This window comes from Bufo bufo, chromosome 1 (assembly GCF_905171765.1).
Source record: "Bufo bufo chromosome 1, aBufBuf1.1, whole genome shotgun sequence".
Lineage (NCBI taxonomy): Eukaryota > Metazoa > Chordata > Amphibia > Anura > Bufonidae > Bufo > Bufo bufo.
In genome coordinates this window covers 36,262,010-36,283,265 of record NC_053389.1, presented here as the reverse complement: position 1 = coordinate 36,283,265, position 21,256 = coordinate 36,262,010, and the positions used below count along the sequence as shown (strand labels likewise).

At 48.8% G+C, this 21,256-nt stretch overlaps 1 protein-coding gene across 3 annotated transcripts in view; it reads right to left on the bottom strand.

Annotated features, from left to right (window-relative positions):
- The window catches only part of GRAMD1A (GRAM domain containing 1A), a 162,347-nt gene extending 143,280 nt beyond the window's left edge, over positions 1-19,067 (bottom strand). For all 3 annotated transcript variants that reach the window (XM_040421902.1, XM_040421906.1, XM_040421912.1), the window contains exons 1-2: positions 19,012-19,067; positions 6,518-7,499 (exon numbers count right to left, since the gene is read on the bottom strand). In XM_040421902.1, coding sequence (XP_040277836.1) covers positions 6,518-6,810 — 293 coding nt within the window. In that variant the 5' untranslated portion in view covers positions 6,811-7,499; positions 19,012-19,067. The remainder of the gene's footprint in view (positions 1-6,517; positions 7,500-19,011) is intronic.
- Between the last annotated feature and the right edge of the window lie 2,189 nt (positions 19,068-21,256).

The window sequence follows — 21,256 nt, the reverse complement described above, 5'->3', positions numbered from 1 at the left end:
CTGGCAAATTTTCTAACGTTTACATCTGGAAACAGATGTAAATGTTAGATAAAAACTACGCCAACAAGGGGCTGACATCGTTTTTATTACAAACGCAAGACCTGCCACAGATGCGCCTCCGAGACGCAAAAAATGGGGATCGGATGTGGAGAAAAACCACGGCCGTGTGCATGAGACCTACTCAGAAGGACTTGCTTGTCTTTCGGTGGGTGGGCAGTAGCTCATCAAGAACATGCATACCCCAGTTGCAGTTGACTCCTGTTAACCCCTTCCTCTCCTGTATATGGCCACACTATCTAGGAAGAGATGTAGCGATACACTTCTAGATTCTATATGGATTTAAAAGTAGGGATCAGGAAACGAAAGGTGTCCGGGCTTCTCTAGGAGATCTCTACGTCAGCAGGGAAACTACTGACCAGGTCAGTCCACCTCTGGACCATGAGGATAAACAGAAGGGGGCGCTACCAGAGGAAAATGTAATGGAAATAAATAAACAGTATTTTATGACATATTCCGTACCTCCCAACTTTTTGGACATTCAAAGACGGACACTTTTGGTTCATTGTGTGAACGATCCATTTTTCCAGCATATTGATACAGTTCAATCGTTTTCTCTTATGGAATACTGCAAAAAATATCTGAATATAGCAATTTCTAAAATTCTAATTGCATCAAGTAATGAAATGATATACAAGGGGGGCTCAACCAGCCAAAAACTTTCGGGATCAATATTGTAAATGCAATAATGAAAATCTATACCTCAGATCAAAAAGAGGGACATTTATGGAGCAAAGAGGGACTGTCTGTCCCCCAAAAAAAGAGGGACCCTCGGGGGGTCTGCCTATATATTGTCAGAATACTTCATTTGAAATGTTCCATTCTTTGCCTGGTAACACTTTTTGTGGAATAACCCCTTTAAATTTCTTCCATTTACTGACAGCAAGCATGGGTATTGAAAATGATAGGGGTATGTGGAATATCAATCAAGTTCGGTCAGAGGAACACATTCACTAGTGATCGCGCACAACCCGATACATTTCATATCTATGAAGTAAGGGAGCCAAAAAAGAATAATTTATTGTCCCTCGCCCGCCAGGGAGCGTGGCTTAGTGTAAAAAAGTGATGCAGCTTAATGTGCGCCATTTTGCTTCAAAATTTTGTCACAAAATTCTGTAGCGAAGTAAGAGAGCCTGGAAGACATATAAAGTCTCCTGCCGTGCAACAAAGTTATCATCCGGTTTAGGCCTCCTGCACACGACCGTTGTGTGCATCCGTGGCCGTTGTGCCGTTTTTTTCGCGGACCCATTGACTTTCAATGGGTCCGTGAAAAAAAAACGGAAAATGCACCGTTTTGCAGCCGCATCCGTGATTCGTGTTTCCTGTCCGTCAAAAAAATATGACCTGTCCTATTTTTTTGACGGACAACGGTTCACGGACCCATTCAAGTCAACGGGTCCGTGAAAGAACACGGATGCACACAAGATTGGCATCCGCGTCCGTGATCCGTGGCCGTAGGTTACTTTCATACAGACGGATCCGAAGATCCGTCTGCATAAAAGCTTTTTCAGAGATGAGTTTTCACTTCGTGAAAACTCATATCCGACAGTATATTCTAACACAGAGGCGTTCCCATAGTGATTGGGACGCTTCTAGTTAGAATATACTACGAACTGTGTACATGACTGCCCCCTGCTGCCTGGCAGCACCCGATCTCTTACAGGGGGCTGTGATCCGCACAATTAACCCCTCAGGTGCTGCACCTGAGGGGTTAATTGTGCATATCATAGCCCCCTATAAGAGATCAGGGGCTGCCAGGCAGCAGGGGGCAGACCCCCCTCCCTCCCCAGTTTTAATTTCATTGGTGGCCAGTGCGGCCCCCCCTCCCTCTATTGTAATATCATTGGTGGCCAGTGTGCGGCCCCCCCTCCCTCCCTCTATTGTATTATCATTGGTGGCCAGTGTGCGCCCCCGCCCCCCCTCTATTGTATTAATATCATTGGTGGCCAGAGTGCGGCCTCCCCTCTCCCCCCCCCCGATCATTGGTGGCCAGTGTGCGCCCCCCCTCTATTGTATTAATATCATTGGTCGCCAGTGTGCGGCCTCCCCCCCCCCCCCATCATTGGTGGCAGTGTAGAGTTCCGATCGGAGTCCCAGTTTAATCGCTCTGGGGCTCCGACCGGTAACCATGGCAACCAGGACGCTACTGCAGGCCTGGTTTCCATGGTTACTTAGCAATATTACAATATTAGAAGCATCATACTTACCTGCTGCGCTGTCTGTGACCGGCCGGGAGCTCCTCCTACTGGTAAGTGACAGATCATTAAGCAATGCGCCGCACAGACCTGTCACTTACCAGTAGGAGGAGCTCCCGGCCGGTCACAGACAGCGCAGCAGGTAAGTATGATGCTTCTAATATTGTAATATTGCTAAGTAACCATGGCAACCAGGCCTGCAGTAGCGTCCTGGTTGCCATGGTTACCGATCGGAGCCCCAGCGATTAAACTGGGACTCCGATCGGAACTCTCCGCTGCCACCAATGATCGGAAGGGGGGGGGGGGGGGGAGAGGGGAGGCCGCACACTGGCCACCAATGATAATACAATAGAAGGAGGGAGGGGGGGGCCGGGGGAGGCCGCACACTGGCCACCAATGATATTACAATAGAGGGAGGGAGGGGGGCCGGGGGAGGCCGCACACTGGCCACCAATGATAATACAATAGAGGGAGGGAGGGGGGGCGGGGGCGCACACTGGCCACCAATGATAATACAATAGAGGGAGGGGGGGCCGGGGGTGGGGGCCGCACACTGGCCACCAATGATATTACAATAGAGGGAGGGCGCACACTGGCCACCAATGATATTACAATAGAGGGAGGGGGGGCCGGGGGTGGGGGCCGCACACTGGCCACCAATGATATACAAACTGGGGAGGGAGGGGGGTCTGCCCCCTGCTGCCTGGCAGCCCCTGATCTCTTATAGGGGGCTATGATATGCACAATTAACCCCTCAGGTGCAGCACCTGAGGGGTTAATTGTGCGGATCACGGCCCCCTGTAAGAGATCGGGTGCTGCCAGGCAGCAGGGGGCAGTCATGTACACAGTTCGTAGTATATTCTAACTAGAAGCGTCCCCATCACTATGGGAACGCCTCTGTGTTAGAATATACTGTCGGATATGAGTTTTCACGAAGTGAAAACTCATCTCTGAAAAAGCTTTTATGCAGACGGGTCTTCGGATCCGTCTGTATGAAAGTAACCTACGGCCACGGATCACGGACGCGGATGCCAATCTTCTGTGCATCCGTGTTCTTTCACGGACCTATTCACTTGAATGGGTCCGTGAACCGTTTTCTGTCCAAAAAATAGGACAGGTCCTATTTTTTTGACGGACAGGAAACACGGATCACGGATGCGGCTGCAAAACGGTGCATTTTCCGATTTTTCCATGGACCCATTGAAAGTCAATGGGTCCGCGAAAAAAAATGGAAAACGGCACAACGGCCACGGATGCACACAACGGTCGTGTGCATGAGGCCTTAGACTGTATTTTAGTCAGGATCTGCCTCCTGATGAAAAGTGCCGAACGTTTTGTGCAATGTGGCAGTACCATTGTTCAAACACCAGGGGGCAGCGTTACCGCAGCAGCAGAAGAAACAAAGCTGTGTCAGGAAAGGCTGAGCGGTCTCTATAGTTATCAATGTACAGTAAGGACTGACGGACAGCATTACATAGGACCTGGATCACAGACAGACAGTCAGCCGGGTGGTGTCCGCACGTTCATGCCAGGTCTACTAAGTTTCTAGAAAATGGGGAAGAAAGCCAACAAACAATATAGCCCCCAAGGGGCTCATCTTTCCTGAAGAAAGCAAAGCAGAAGCTAAAATGATTAACGTTGCTGATAAATGGTTAATTTTACAGTCCCTGTTGGTCTACGGCAGTGAAAAGGTTACTGTTACATAGTTAATATGGTTGAAAAAAGACACAAGTCTATTAAATTCAACCAAGGGATAGGGGAGGACGTGAATCCCAAAAAGGAAGGGAGACATGCCCTATTGGTCTAAGGTGCTGAAGAGGTTAATGTCAAATTCTCTGGTGGTCTAGGACAGTGTAGAGGTTACTTTTACATTCCCTGTTGGTCTGAGGTAGTGAAGAGGTTAATGTTACATTTCCTGTGGATCTAGGATAATGAAGAGGTTAATGTTCCACTCCATGATGGCCCAGGGTAAGGCCGCATGCACACGGCCGTTGTGCGGCCGTTCCGTGCATTGGGGACCGCAATTGCGGTCCCCAATGCAAGGGCAACATCCGTACAGTGGGCCGGACCCATTCAACTTGAATGGGTCCGTGGTCTGTCCTTATTGCAAAAAAAAAAAAATGACATGTCATATTTATTTGCGGTGCGGAACAACGGAAAGAAACACCACGGAAGCACTCCGTAGCGCTTCCAGGATGTTCCGTTCCGTGACGCAGTTCCGCATCTCCGGAATTGTGGACCCATTCAAGTGAATGGGTCCGCATCTGTGATGCGTGGTGCACATGGCCGGCAGCCGTGGATTGCTGACCCGCCGTTTGCGGGCCGCGATACGGCCACGGCCGTGTGCATGAGGCCTAATGCAGAGGTTATTTTTACATTTCCTGCTGGGCTAAGGTAGTGAAGGGGTTAATTTGATATCTTCTGCTGGGACAGGGTGGTGAAAAGGTTAGTTTTACATTCCCTGCTGGGCTGGGGCATTAAAGAGGTTAAGTTTAGATTCCCTGTGGGTCTAAGGTAGAGAAAGGGTTAACTTTACATCCTTTGTTGGTCTGTGGTAGGTAAAAGGTTAATGTTTTATTCCTGTTCATCTATGGTAATTAAGTTAATATTCAACTTCAGGAGGGTCTGGGGGTAGTGAAGAGGTTCACCGTATACTCCTTGAAGATCTAGGTTAGTTAATAGGTTAATTTTAAACATTATACTTGGCTAAGGTAGTGAAAAGGTTAATTTTGCATTCCACGGTGGTCTAGGGTAGAGATGGCATTCATTTTACAGTATATTCCCTGCTGGCCCATGGTAGTAAAGAGGTTATTCTTTGCTGGCCTGGAGTAATGATGCGGTTACTCCTTGCTGATCTAGGGCAGTGAAGAGGTTAAGTTTACATTTCCCACTGATCTAGGGCAGTGAAGAGGTTAAGTTTACATTTCCCACTGATCTAGGGCAGTGAAGAGGTTAAGTTTACATGTTCCGCTGATCTAGGGCAGTGAAGAGGTTAAGTTTACATTTCCGGCTTTTCTAGGGCAGTGAAGAGGTTAAGTTTACATGTTTTGCTGATCTAGGGCAGTGAAGAGGTTAAGTTTACATTTCCCGCTGATCTAGGGCAGTGAAGAGGTTAAGTTTACATTCCCCACTGATCTAGGGCAGTGAAGAGGTTAAGTTTACATTTCCCGCTGATCTAGGGCAGTGAAGAGGTTAAGTTTACATGTTCTGCTGGTCTAGGGCAGTGACCAGGTTACTCCTTGCTGGTCTACAGTAGTGAAGAGGTTAACTTGACATTCCCTGCTGGTCTAGGGCAGTGAAGACGTGCCACCACCTCTGACTAGTACTACCCGTCTCCTGATCTCACAGAGGAGTGGGTGACCTCTTCTTTATTAGCCTGCCATGTCCAGAACGTCTCTTGGCATCAGGACAATGCTAGGCCATCGCTGAGTCCGCATTTCACCGTTTTAATAGCCGCTGCCGGCTGCTTAATGAAGATTTACCTGTCAGCACTACTGGATGTTCCGGGCAATGAACAGCCGCTGCCAGCGAGGGAGACGGGCATCACCAGGCCCACAGACAGAGAAGAAGAAGAGTCACTCATGCAGCTAAAAGCTGGCAATCTCAAGGACCTCATACCCTTCACGTCTCCTTGGCAGGGGCATAATTATGGGGGCTGGTGAGGCACGTGTCCCTTGTGCTGGGTGGGGTACTAACAAGCCAGGGTATTTAGATATAGGGCTGGAGTAACAACCTAAAAACCCCCAAACTGGAGGATCTGCTACTTCTTGACCTCCCCCCCATCCCTGGCTGCGGACAGTCCTTGCTAACAGTGAGGCACTTGAGAAGAGGGTTTCCCATACAGGTCAGTATCCCCTTTAATATGGTGGTGATGAGGCCACCTGAGCACAAGGACACCATCTTTGGAATGTGAACTATAATATCAGCTCAAGATCCTCCCCACCAGCCTCTGATCGTCCTTCATTTCCTGGGACAAGGACAGCATTTAAAGATTAGCTCCTGGAAACGTCCTTGTTTTGACGGCTGCAGATTTATTGGTTGCGCTAATTTTCCCTTTCGTCACAATTTGAACACACAACAGTCCTAGTCTATCCACCTCCTCAAACATTCCTCCACGCTATAGATGGCGCTGTGTGTGCAAGGTGTCTGATTATGAAATCTCACTCTCTGGACCACCTATAGGATGGGAGGAGGAATTACATCCATAAGAATAAAAAAACTAATGAAGCATTTAAGGAAGGAACTAGTACAGATCTGTTACTCACCATCCCCCTCCGTCTTTCCTACTCAGCCATTTCTTCAGCAGACCTCGGCGCCTCTTAGGTGAAGCACTCGGTGTGGAGCAGTTTGACCATGCATCATCTTCGCTGGATGGAGTCACCGCTATGGCAGGGGGCGTCAGAGCTTTTCCTCTGACCAGCGTCCCTTCCGTCTCGCTCCCAGCGCATGACTCCACTAACCACTGACCTTTTTTCAGCTTAAGGCGCCGTCGCCTGGCACTAGGTGTTGAGGAACATGACCATAACTCTGGAGGCGTCAGCTGTCTAATTGTTTCCATGGTAAAACAAGGACTAGCATGTCCAACACGGCTTTTGGTTTAGGTAGCAAGACCCTCGTCCACTTTTTTTGACCACAACAGTTTTTGGCATCTCCAGCTATCTTTTTAGATCCAAAAATATATAGTCTTTGGTATCTCCAATGATCCAGAACAGGTGGCTCCACCTCGGCTTCAGGCGTGACCGTTCTCTCCTCAACTCCCAAACACCAATGTCATTACCGTCTATTAATAAAACTTTAATGTGCACTTAACTTCATCCATGTTCAGCCGCGGGATCTGAAGAGCAGGAGGCGGTGGAGGAGGAGGCGTCTGGTGATTTCCCAAGCAATTATTTTAAAACATCTTAATTAAGGTAAGTGCAAAATATCCCCTTTGCCAAAGCTTGTCACCAGCAGGTTCTACAAAGGAGTCCTGAGGCAATTGAAAATAATAAAGCTGCTACCGGAAGAGAATTCAGGAGGTGTTCTGACTCCACCAAGAGAAGTCCTGAGAATGGATGCTCTGGGACAATTTATAGATTTTATAGTCTTTATGCTCCTGGCGAATCAGACGCCGTCACCATCAACCTTTAGACTCTGAGAGGACGATTCTGTCTGAAGGAAGATCATTGATTAGCCTTGTGGTCCCTGATGTTCAAGAGTCTTCATCTCCACATCACTTTGAGTCAAACTCCAGGTGTGTCTTCTTCTCTGGGTGAAAATACAAGCAAAATGATTAAAAATACAAAAAAACCTTGTAGGAGTGGGGTGAGATAGTATTTAAACAATGAGAATGATGATAGGGGAGAAGGTTAGGGTTGGGGCTTATCATGGATTCGTCATATCTCATATATAAAAATGAGTTTCTGTCTGTCTATCTGTCTGTCTGTTCTTTATGCGTGACCAAATGACTGGACCGATCTTCACAAAATTTGGCACACAGGTACATCAGGTGTCCGGGAAGGTTTTAGACCGGGCCTCAGCTCTCTAGGACGTACAGTTCCTGAGATATTCCCCCAAAATGACCCACATTAGCCAATACAAGTCTGCAAGTCTTTCTCTTCAAATCCTAACTGCCATGAACACAGTTTTACTCCAGGTTTCCATAACAACCCAGCCATTTTTCTTTACTGCTTAAAGGGGCGGGCACTGTGGAGGTCACTGTTATTAAAGGGGCGGCCACTGTGGAAGTCACTGTTATTAAAAGGGGCGGCCACTGTGGAAGTCACTGTTATTAAAAGGGGCGGCCACTGTGGAAGTCACTGTTATTAAAAGGGGCGGCCACTGTGGAAGTCACTGTTATTAAAAGGGGCGGCCACTGTGGAAGTCACTGTTATTAAAAGGGGCGGCCACTGTGGAAGTCACTGTTATTAAAAGGGGCGGCCACTGTGGAAGTCACTGTTATTAAAAGGGGCGGCCACTGTGAAAGTCACTGTTATTAAAAGGGGCGGCCACTGTGAAAGTCACTGTTATTAAAAGGGGCGGCCACTGTGAAAGTCACTGTTATTAAAAGGGGCGGCCACTGTGAAAGTCACTGTTATTAAAAGGGGCGGCCACTGTGAAAGTCACTGTTATTAAAAGGGGCGGCCACTGTGAAAGTCACTGTTATTAAAAGGGGCGGCCACTGTGAAAGTCACTGTTATTAAAAGGGGCGGCCACTGTGAAAGTCACTGTTATTAAAAGGGGCGGCCACTGTGAAAGTCACTGTTATTAAAAGGGGCGGCCACTGTGAAAGTCACTGTTATTAAAAGGGGCGGCCACTGTGAAAGTCACTGTTATTAAAAGGGGCGGCCACTGTGAAAGTCACTGTTATTAAAAGGGACGGCCACTGTGAAAGTCACTGTTATTAAAGGGGCGGCCACTGTGAAAGTCACTGTTATTAAAGGGGCGGCCACTGTGAAAGTCACTGTTATTAAAGGGGCGGCCACTGTGAAAGTCACTGTTATTAAAGGGGCGGCCACTGTGAAAGTCACTGTTATTAAAGGGGCGGCCACTGTGAAAGTCACTGTTATTAAAGGGGCGGCCACTGTGAAAGTCACTGTTATTAAAGGGGCGGCCACTGTGAAAGTCACTGTTATTAAAGGGGCGGCCACTGTGAAAGTCACTGTTATTAAAGGGGCGGCCACTGTGAAAGTCACTGTTATTAAAGGGGCGGCCACTGTGAAAGTCACTGTTATTAAAGGGGCGGCCACTGTGAAAGTCACTGTTATTAAAGGGGCGGCCACTGTGAAAGTCACTGTTATTAAAGGGGCGGCCACTGTGAAAGTCACTGTTATTAAAGGGGCGGCCACTGTGAAAGTCACTGTTATTAAAGGGGCGGCCACTGTGAAAGTCACTGTTATTAAAGGGGCGGCCACTGTGAAAGTCACTGTTATTAAAGGGGCGGCCACTGTGAAAGTCACTGTTATTAAAGGGGCGGCCACTGTGAAAGTCACTGTTATTAAAGGGGCGGCCACTGTGAAAGTCACTGTTATTAAAGGGGCGGCCACTGTGAAAGTCACTGTTATTAAAAGGGGCGGCCACTGTGAAAGTCACTGTTATTAAAAGGGGCGGCCACTGTGAAAGTCACTGTTATTAAAAGGGGCGGCCACTGTGAAAGTCACTGTTATTAAAAGGGGCGGCCACTGTGAAAGTCACTGTTATTAAAAGGGGCGGCCACTGTGAAAGTCACTGTTATTAAAAGGGGCGGCCACTGTGAAAGTCACTGTTATTAAAAGGGGCGGCCACTGTGAAAGTCACTGTTATTAAAAGGGGCGGCCACTGTGAAAGTCACTGTTATTAAAAGGGGCGGCCACTGTGAAAGTCACTGTTATTAAAAGGGGCGGCCACTGTGAAAGTCACTGTTATTAAAAGGGACGGCCACTGTGAAAGTCACTGTTATTAAAGGGGCGGCCACTGTGAAAGTCACTGTTATTAAAGGGGCGGCCACTGTGAAAGTCACTGTTATTAAAGGGGCGGCCACTGTGAAAGTCACTGTTATTAAAGGGGCGGCCACTGTGAAAGTCACTGTTATTAAAGGGGCGGCCACTGTGAAAGTCACTGTTATTAAAGGGGCGGCCACTGTGAAAGTCACTGTTATTAAAGGGGCGGCCACTGTGAAAGTCACTGTTATTAAAGGGGCGGCCACTGTGAAAGTCACTGTTATTAAAGGGGCGGCCACTGTGAAAGTCACTGTTATTAAAGGGGCGGCCACTGTGAAAGTCACTGTTATTAAAGGGGCGGCCACTGTGAAAGTCACTGTTATTAAAGGGGCGGCCACTGTGAAAGTCACTGTTATTAAAGGGGCGGCCACTGTGAAAGTCACTGTTATTAAAGGGGCGGCCACTGTGAAAGTCACTGTTATTAAAGGGGCGGCCACTGTGAAAGTCACTGTTATTAAAGGGGCGGCCACTGTGAAAGTCACTGTTATTAAAGGGGCGGCCACTGTGAAAGTCACTGTTATTAAAGGGGCGGCCACTGTGAAAGTCACTGTTATTAAAGGGGCGGCCACTGTGAAAGTCACTGTTAAAGGGGCGGCCACTGTGAAAGTCACTGTTAAAGGGGCGGCCACTGTGAAAGTCACTGTTAAAGGGGCGGCCACTGTGAAAGTCACTGTTAAAGGGGCGGCCACTGTGAAAGTCACTGTGAAAGGGGCGGCCACTGTGAAAGTCACTGTGAAAGGGGCGGCCACTGTGAAAGTCACTGTGAAAGGGGCGGCCACTGTGAAAGTCACTGTGAAAGGGGCGGCCACTGTGAAAGTCACTGTTAAAGGGGCGGCCACTGTGAAAGTCACTGTTAAAGGGGCGGCCACTGTGAAAGTCACTGTTAAAGGGGCGGCCACTGTGAAAGTCACTGTTAAAGGGGCGGCCACTGTGAAAGTCACTGTTAAAGGGGCGGCCACTGTGAAAGTCACTGTTAAAGGGGCGGCCACTGTGAAAGTCACTGTTAAAGGGGCGGCCACTGTGAAAGTCACTGTTAAAGGGGCGGCCACTGTGAAAGTCACTGTTAAAGGGGCAGGCACTGTGGAAGTCACTGATAAAAGGGCGGCCACTATGAAGGTCACTGTTAAAGGGGTGGTCAATGCTATAGGAGCAGTCACTGTTAAAGGGGCGTGCACTCTGAAGGTCATTGTTAAAGGGGCGTGTACTGTAGAGGTAACTTATGGGGGAAACTGTCAATATCTTTTTACGACACACGGAAACATAAAATGAAATAGATGAAATATACCCGTGCGAAGCCGGCTCCTTCTGCTAGTAACATATAAAAGTGCAAATAGACCAGAACATAGGCAATATACAAGGTGTAGTGCAGATCAAGTGCAGTGGTACTGTGCAGTGTCCGTATATACAGAATAAGAGCAGATACTGAAGATTACACCCAGTATACAGGACAGGAGAAGTGGTACTGTGCAGTGTCTATATATATATATACAGAATAAGAGCAGATACTGAGGATTACACCCAGTATACAGGACAGGAGAAGTGGTACTGTGCAGTGTCTATATATACAGAATAAGAGCAGATACTGAGGATTACACCAGTATACAGGACAGGAGAAGTGGTACTGTGCATTATCCATATATACAGAAATGCTGTTGCCCTGCATTTCACCCCACCTAAAGGACCAATGTGCCTTGTGCTAGGACATGCGGTGTCACCACTGACCGCTCTTCAAAGTTCATCCGTGAGTGAAAGCCATCTTCATGTGATTGTTGCTTTTTTCTCTCATTAAAGGAGAGAAATTATATGACAGATACGACTTTTCCTCTTTTTTAGGATCACTCCTGGTCTTGGCTTCCAAAACTACAGGCAGAAACCTGAAGGGCCGGCTGTGGCCCGAGATATATTCCATCGCGTTGCACCACTGTCTACCTAGAGGTGACAACTACTGCCTGTACAGGTGTCTCCAGGGGTTGTCACTTCTCTTCCCCCACACACTGGAGAGGACTAGGCGAGTATCTTAATGAGAATATTGTCTTTGAGGACTGGTCCATTTTTATTTAAAGCCTTCCCTCCCCTTCACACCAGAACTTCCACTGTTCTGCTAAGTTAGAAGCACCAGATCAGCTGCATGACGGACAGAGACGCCGCCAATGGGGTCCATCGCAGAGAGCGGAATTTTACCAGACAAAAAAATAATAATAAAAATCACAGGAAACTATTTTTTTCAGCTTTTTTGATGGAATTTGGGAACAAAAGCAAAACTCCTCCTCGTTTAGAACATGTTTTGCAATGATCTGTCCTTAAATGTAAACATTTCCAGCGGAGGCTGACAACCCGAATACTTCTGCCTGACACCCGAGGATTGTGGGACAATTGTATCCGGTCAGGACAAGTATAAACACATCAGGGGTCTTTCTCAGGACTTGTGCCCCTGATGGGGCGGCCACACCGTAAGGTTTCTGCTAGACGTTTTGGAACCAAAAATCAGGAGTGGATCAGAAAAGGAAATACAATATTAAGGACGGGAACGACTTCTCCTCTTTAAATTCACTCCTGGTTTTGACTCCCAAAATTCCATGCAGAAAAATGATCTTGCGGCCGGACCGTCAGGTCCCTGCAGAAGTTCACAATCTTTGCATTTACTGACAGCAAGCAGAGATCTTGAAAATAGTAAGGAACCGAAACATAAAGTCTATTTGGAAGTTGTAGAACTTTTCATAATATAGGGAATTCTAGTGATGGATTTAATAGAGAGATTTGAGATGGATATATAATAGATAGATAATAGATGGGTATAAGCTCGATAGCAGAGAGATAGAGGATATCTAATAAATAGAAAGAATAAGAGATAGATAGTTACATAGATAATGGACGGATCGTCCTCTCACTGGTCTGTGGGGTCAGGACCAGCCGCTCTCCCACTACTTATCACACATCACTTTCTTCACTTCCTCTTTACATCACCTTTCAGTTACATTGTTGCTGTTACGACCGTTTATAAGTAAATATTGGAGCGGGGGTCAGGGAGGGGTTTCCTGGGGGGGGGGGGGAGCCCCCCTCCTGGAATCATGCAGCTCCCCCCCTGAGGACTCTTGGGGTCCCCCAGCATGCAGCCAGTGCCCCCCTCCCTGAGTGTGCAGACAGCAGTCACTTACCTCCCCCTCTCTGTGCAGGCAGCAGTTACTTACCTCCCCCTCTCTGTGCAGGCAGCAGTCACTTACCTCCCCCTCTCTGTGCAGGCAGCAGTCACTTACCTCCCCCTCCCCTGCAGGCAGCAGTCACTTACCTCCCCCTCCCCTGCAGGCAGCAGTCACTTACCTCCCCCTCCCCTGCAGGCAGCAGTCACTTACCTCCCCCTCCCCTGCAGGCAGCAGTCACTTACCTCCCCTCTCTGCAGAGCTGAGGTTACTGTCCTGGGGCCTTTGTGACCTTGTGCTGATATTAAACAGAAGACATCAGAAAGCTTCCCATGGGGGGGGGAGGGGGTGTCCTTCACTGCAGGGGCCTGGGCTCCGCGGCCGGCTGCAGCATCCCAGGGGTTAATGAGGCCGAGCCTGCAGGAAGGTCTCTGCTCCAGCAGCTTCTCCTCCGCAGTGATGATGATGAGCCCCCTCTGCCAGTAGTAACTCTGCGGACGGGCGGCTTGGGATGGGACACCCCCTTCTGCCAATTAACAGCCATTGATTTTGTTGTATCCGTCTCTGGGAAAGCTGGATGACAGCCAACACGGAGAGCGCCTGACTCATGCCGCATCCGCTGGGTGACAACCGCTACCTCTGTGGGGTCCTGCAGGTTGTCGGGGCCTGACTTTTACCTCTTCATAGATCCCCGGTTGCATAAATGCGCCAAACTGAGCAAAATCGCAGCAATGATCGCCAAATTCGGGTGCAATTCACGAGGCGGTCTAAGTGCAATCACATTAGTAATGAGGTCATCCCCTGGGGGGCTACGAGCAGTACTGTGTGCGGGGCCCCTGTATGCAGCAGCTATAGGGCCCAAGTATGGAGTAAATGCGCCCCCCCAGGATAAAACAGGCTAAAGTGGGTCAAGAGGGAGGCAAACTGGCCCCAAAATGAGGGCCCCATCGTGGTTTTAGCTATATATACATTTTATATATAAAGTTCTCATCAAGATCTCTGCTTGCTTTGGGAACATTGTGCTTTACTTCCTGAACCAATCCTGGTTACAATGTGTCCAGTCCATCAGATCTCTCTCCTGTCCTGAGGGTTTGTTACAATGTATCAGAGGACTGGATATGACTGTAACCAACCCTCATCTGTGAGATATATTGGGTCAGGGCTCGTTGACAGCAAGCGGAGATCTTGAGCATGGTGAAGAATGGAAACAGATGTCATTAGATTCAGTCGTTATGGTTGACTCCGCCGTCGGAGGAGTTGTCTCACGTTCTCATGGTGTCGCGGCAGAGCAGCCACCGCGGACGACCCCAGAGACGGAGCCGCCGCCGCGGACGACCCCAGAGACGGAGCCGCCGCCGCGGACGACCCCAGAGACGGAGCCGCCGCCGCGGACGACCCCAGAGACGGAGCCGCCGCCGCGGACGACCCCAGAGACAGAGCAGCCACCGCGGACGACCCCAGAGACGGAGCCGCCGCTCCGTCAGGAGCGTCGCATCAGAAAATCAAAATGTAAGTCCTTGAGTGTATTTTGCGGTCCACAAAAAATACGGAGGACGTTCGTGTGACATCCGTATTGCATCCGTTTTTTTGCAGATCCATTCTAACAATGCCTAACAGGACAAGTTCTATCTTTTTTGCGGCACGGCCATGCAGACATATACGGAAATGGAACGCACACTGAGTCATTTCCGTTTTTTTTTGTGGACCCCTTAAAGTAAATGGTTCTGCATATGGGCCACGCAAAAAAAAACGGAACGGACACGGAAACAAAAGACGTTGACATCACAAATACGCCCTTAGTCCTATCTACTCCCAGGAAAGCTGGGTTGCTTCCATGGCGGGTTGCACCCCTGCCTAGTTATCTCATGCCATCCTTCACTGAGCCCAACCTGTGGGGGCACGCCCATGGGCAGCCGATATGGCATAGTCACTCAGCTTTCCTAAGTCCTGAACGGAAAATGTGCCCGATTCTTCCCCTGACGCCATCTCCTCCTACAACTGATATTCCGCGGCGCTGTACAATCAGGGGGGGCGACTGATTTGCGGTGCAGCGCTAAAGGTGGTCACCCAGCTTTCCCAGAACCAGATATATTTACACTGGGGATTATTTTTCATGTTAACGACATGCAGTTGCACTCGGGCCCTGGCTCCTCAGGGGCCCATACATCCTTCTGCGATGACTGATGGACTCAGGGGCCCCGGGTCACCGCTGTAGTGGAGATGTCTATATGTGAATACTTTTGCACTTGCAGGCCCCCGGCAGAGGAGACGGACCCATCAATGGATGGAAATATCCGCCTCAATGACGGATCCAGGACCAGTGCAGACACCCAGCTTTCCTGGGGTCCCGAACATCAGTTACTGATATACACTCGCCGTCCACATAGCCACATAACTATGGCCGCCATTACAGCTCCCACCCAGCTTTCCGAGGATCCTGAATATCACATTATAGTTAGGGCTCATGCACACATATTTTGCGACCGTATGTATATCCGTGTGATATCCGTATGGCATCCGTGTTTTTTGCGGATCCATCGTAACAATGCCTGTCCTTGTCCGCAAAATGGACAAGAATAGGACATGTTCTATTATTTTGCAGAACGGACATGTGGACATACAGAAATGGAATGCGAACGCACAGTCATTTCCGTTTTTTTTTTGCGGACCCACTGAAGTGAATGGTTCCGCATACGGACCTGTAAAAAAACCGAATGGAAACGGAAAGAAAATATAGTCGTGTGAAGGAGATTAAGGGCTCATGCCCACAAACGTACGGGCTCCATGCCCGTGCTGCGGACCGCAAATTGCCTTGAATGGGGTTCACGATCCAACGGTCCGCACTTTTTTTTGCGGTGCGGAGGCACGGGCAGAAACACCACGAAAGCACTCCGTAGTGCTTCCGTGGGGGTTGCGATCCGTGCTTCTGCAACGCGTCTCCGGATTTGCGGACCCATTCAAGTGAATGGGTCCGCGATCCGTGATGCGGAATGCACGCAGCTGGTGACCTGTGTATTGCGAAAACCGCCTTATGCGGTCCGCAGCACGGGCACGGAGCCCTTACGTTCATGGGCATTAGCCCTAATACTGATAGACACTCTGCATCCACATACCGATGGCTGCCACCCAGCTTTCCTGGGGTCCTGGATGAACACTCTGACCATTCAGGACTCCAGGAAAGCTGGGTGACCGGAGGATATTTTGGTTGTCATAGTGATGAGTAATTCGCTATTCTCCCTCCAGCACGCGCAGGGTTATAATGACCGCTCGGGAGCCGGACGGCGGTGTTGTCACATGGAATTCTCCGGTTTCTATGGCGCCGCTTCTCTTATGTAAACATGAGAAGATGAAGAAGACAGAACGCGGCGTTTGTATACACGGTCGTACAGAAGGGATGAGGCGGGAGGGAAAGTGAAGACTGACGAGATGGGTCTCCTAACGGAGGCTGCAGCGGTGAAGGGGTTAACCCCTGGCTGATACATGAGGGGAGGGGGCACAGCTGATGGACATTCAGCCCCTGATCTTCGTTCGCTACTTTCCTGGTAAGATTGTACTTCTATACAGCTGCAGTGTAAAGCATGGGGGAGAGAACGAGCCTCTAACGAGACTAAAAGCTACTGCTGACTGCAGTAGACAATTCAGCTAAGCTGGAGGGATAGAGAGGTGGATTCCAGACTACCTCAGGCGCCAACAGACAATGTGGCTCAGCTCATAGCTGCACTGTAGTGGAGCAGTGCTGAGATGTAAAGCATGGTGGGGGGACTTAGCAACAACCCAAGCTTCTAATGAGACAGGAAGTGTATTCCAGGCTACCTCGGACACCCATAGACAATCAATCCAACCTGTATTCACTGATCATAGCTGCACTCTAGTGGAGCAGTGTTGAGATGTAAAGCATGGTGGAGGGACTTAGCAACAACCCAAGCTTCTAATGAGACAGGAAGTGTATTCCAGGCTACCTCGGACACCCATAGACAATCAATCCAACCTGTAGTCACTGATCATAGCTGCACTGTAGTGGAGCAGTGCTGAGATGTAAAGCATGGTGGAGGGACTGAGCAACAACCCAAGCTTCTAATGAGACAGTAGGTGGATATCAGACTGCCTTATGCTCCAATGGACAATGCAATTAAGCTGGAGTCACTGATCAAAAGTGTGCACTGAGAGAGCAGAGCTGAAATGTAAAGCATGGAGCACATGTATTTTATCAGTGACATTATCACAAATCTTCGGAAATTCAATGCAAAGAATTCATCTATTATTTTCCATCATTTCTTAATATATCTATATAGCGACTGGTTTTTATACAGAACTCAGCCCCCCCCCCCCCCCCCCCGCTAGGGTATAGACTTTCATGATAAAATTCTGGCTTCCTGCAGCCACCAGTAGGGGGAGCTCACTGCATAAAGATTTAAACAAATCATATTAACCCCTTAAGAACTCTCCAAATTTCCATTTCTGCATTTTCGTTTTTCATTCCATGCCTTCCCAAAGCCATACATTTATTTTTTATTTTTCAGTTGTTTTTTTTTATTCAACATGCAGTGGAATTGGGAAAAAAAAAGCATTTCCACCACAGTTTTATGTGTTTTTTTTATGGCTTTCCCTTCCTTCTCTGGGTCAGTACCATTACAGCCATACTACATTTATATACGGTACCTTTTCTTGTGTTTTAATACCTAAAAAAATGAAAACTTTGAAAAAAAAAAAAGATTCCTTTTTGTTCTGGCCATTGCTATATTCTTATCCCATGGGGCGCATTTCTTGGAGCCGATCTGTATTTTTGATGGATACTATTTTGGAGGGTGTATGACTTTTTTTATTTTTTATCACTTATTCAATTTTTTTTGGGGAGGTGAAACGACATAAATACAATTATATTTTATTTTTAAATATATTTTAATAGTTTGGTTCTTTTGGGATGCGGTGGCGCTAATGATTTTTTTTTAATTGTTTATCTATTTTTGATCTATCGAAAGGAGGAGGATTTTAATTTTTACATATATATATATATATTTTTTATTTTTTTTAAAACCTTTATTTTTAAGTCACCCTACGGGACTTGAACATTTACATTGCAGTCTATGGGAGAGTTACTCTACGGAGCCTTAAAGCCGCCGTAACAACCAAACAGCTGCCTCAATCTTGCAGCGGAGCGCTGCACTTCCGCAATTGACCACAGCATCCGAGGGGTTAAATGTCCATGATCGGCGTCATCACTGATCACAGGCATTGCCTCCGGATACAGCACCCACTCAGCTTCTGAGCGGGCGCCACGTTAAAATCCCTGACTTGTCCTGAAAAGGTTAAACTTGATAATAAATCAACTGGGAGCTCCCTCTAGTGGTGACTGCAGGTAGACAGAATTTTTATCCTGGAACTCTGTCGGTGCAGGAGGTTTGGAGCTCTGTTTCAGGTGATAGGTACACACTAATACTTACCTAAAAATTCCCTCATGGGCTTAAATTAGACTTTATAGTCCTCACATGGGGTTTCCTCTGATCGTGATATATTCCAATTTTCAGCGGGCTCCTAACTTAACACTACGGTAAATCGGGGTGGTCCTAGCCGTGTGTTGGGGGGGGGGGGGGTGAGGTCACATGACTACTTATACAGAACTCCATCTGCTATGGAAGTATTGTTGGAAATTAAACAGAGCCCCCCCCCTCTCCCCGTTCAGGTCCCAGGTCTGATTAGTAAATATAGGGGGCTCCCAACCCCCTTAATAGCCCAAGCGGAGCCTTGGCCCCCAGTACAGGACTGGATGAGTGTAAACTACCCCCAGTATTTCCAGGGGTACCTCGTGCAAAAATAATGCTAAGAGCAGCGAGACCCCCACACCTGGATCTGCTTAGTAGAGGGGCTTGTGATATAGGATGCGGCTGCAGGGGCAGCACCAGGAAGGGGCAGCACCAAGAAGGGCCATGGGCAATGAGCGCTTCCATGGTGGGGTTTCAGTTTTCGCCTCAGGCAGCCTAAACGCTAGGTGCGCCCCTGTGCGGCTGACCCGTCATGAAAACCTGTGACCATCCATATAAAGTCAGAAGCCCTCCACAATCTTTTGAGAGGGGGATCCCAATCAGTAGTCACTCTATTAACCCCCCCCCCCCCCACCCCACTTTCCTAAAGCAAAAGTAGAGCTCCCCTTTAAGGGATATGCTGTACCTTTACTGTGGAGTGACATGTAGCACATGTGGGACAGCGTCTCCTACCTGAGCGGGGGAAGGGTCCTCTGTCCCGTTACAGCGGACTGTGCCGCTTCCTCCAGCAGCCTCCCGATGTATCCGCAGCTCGCGTCTCTCACCCTATAATTACATTATTCTCCCTGTGGCTCCGGCTTGTGTTTCCGCCTCTCTCCCCTCCCTACGTTCTTGTGGTTAACCCTTTATTTCTCTGTCCTCTTATTACATTTCCATCATTGTCCGCCGTCTCTCCGTCCCCATCTGTCCCCTTGTAGTTTTCGTCCAATCAGGTGGCCCCGTTTCACGGCGCCCGGTCAAGCGATGCAGCCGCTGTACCAGAACAGGACTGTTGTGCGGTGCAGGTATCAGGTGGAGGGAGCTGGGTGTGTAGCCTGCGGCGGCGGAGTTATGGGGGAGGGGGGAAGGGAGTGTTCAGAAGTACTATATGGGGGACCCCCAACTTTAGTGCTTCGTCTTGGGGTCTACAATATAATACATCTCTCCTCCTCCTCCCTTGTTTCTAATGATCCTGGATGCAAATGAGCTACAAACTCCATTGGCTTCTGTAAAAGAAAGTCTCTCCGCCCATTCTCACATGATGACGTCATCGCTGTACTACAATGCCCAGCAAGCTAGGATTTTAGGTGGAGAGCTGTCAGTGCCATCTGAGCCTCCTCTGTGATTCGGATTTCTCCTACCGTGCCCCCCAGAACATTAATCCACGTCTCTAACCCCCTCCCCCAGTCCTCTTTGTGCCCCACAAACAGTAAGGCCGAGCCCTCCTCGCAGCGATGATGCCCTCTTATTGCCCCACACTGTAATGATGCCCCCTCACACTGATCATTACCTGAGGGAAGTGATACCCCCTTGGTGCCCTACACTGTAAGATGCCCTGAGTGCTCCTCAATGATACCCCCTTAAGTGCCTCTCCACAGTACGATGTCCCCTAAGTGCCCCACCACTCATTATGATGCCCATTAAGTGCCCCCACATAGTATGATGCTCGAATAAGTGCCCCCCATACTGTATAATGCCCTACTAAGTACCTCTCACAGTATGAAACCCCCTTAAGTGCCTCATCACAGTATGATGTCCCCTAAGTGCCCCACCACTCAATATGACAGTTCCCCAAGCCCCCGTCACAGTATGATTCCCCCATAAGTCCCCCCACATAGTAGGATGTCCTGATAAGTGCTCTATACTGTATGATGCCCCATAGGTGCCCCCACACTGTATGATGCCCCATAGGTGCCCCCACACTGTATGATGCCCCATAGGTGCCCCCACACTGTATGATGCCCCATAGGTGCCCCCACACTGTATGATGCCCCATAGGTGCCCCCACACTGTATGATGCCCCATAGGTGCCCCCACACTGTATGATGCTGTACTAAGTGCCCCTCATGGTATAATACTCCACTAAGTGCCCCACCACACATTATGATGGTCCCATAGGTGTCCCCCCACACAATATGATGCCCCCCTAAGTGCCCCTCGTAGTATGATGCCCCCTTAAGTGCCCCACCACAATTATGATGCCCCCATAGGTGTCCCCCACACAATATGATGCTCCCCTAAGTGCCCCTCATAGTATGATGCCCCCTTAAGTGCCCCGCCACACATTATGATGCCCCCATAGGTGTCCCGCACACCTCCACAGTGAATACTTGCCTAGCCCATACTGCCACAGATCTCTCAGCGCCCCCCCCCCCCCCCCCCCCGTCTACCTGTGACTCAGGTCAGCAGACACGATGACGTCACTAACATTGGTGACATCACCGCATTGTGCCCACCTGAGCCAAAAGTTGGTAACTGGTCATAAAGATACAAAGTTTCCCAAAAAGTAATATTTGTTACTCCACATTGTAAAAGCAGAGGGTTTGTTTCAGCTGCTGTCCTAACAAGTCTGTTACAATGTATCAGCGCAGGTAAAATGTATCCGTCTGGAAAACATCCCGCTGTATGTCAGAGGGGAAATCTATAGGTTACAGGCCGACCACCTCCATGACCAGTCCTGGGCTCCTCTTCTCCTGCAGGACGGCGAGCACAATGGCGCTGGTGTTAGGTTTCATCTGATTAGCAGCAGATCAGCCGGGTATCTTTCCGTCGCTTTAATTAGATGGGGATTCGTAGACTCGGACGCGGGGACAATAGGCGCAGCTGAAACGAATAAGGTCATATAGGAAGGCGGACAATCCACGGGGGAGGGGCGCAGGAAAAGAGGATGA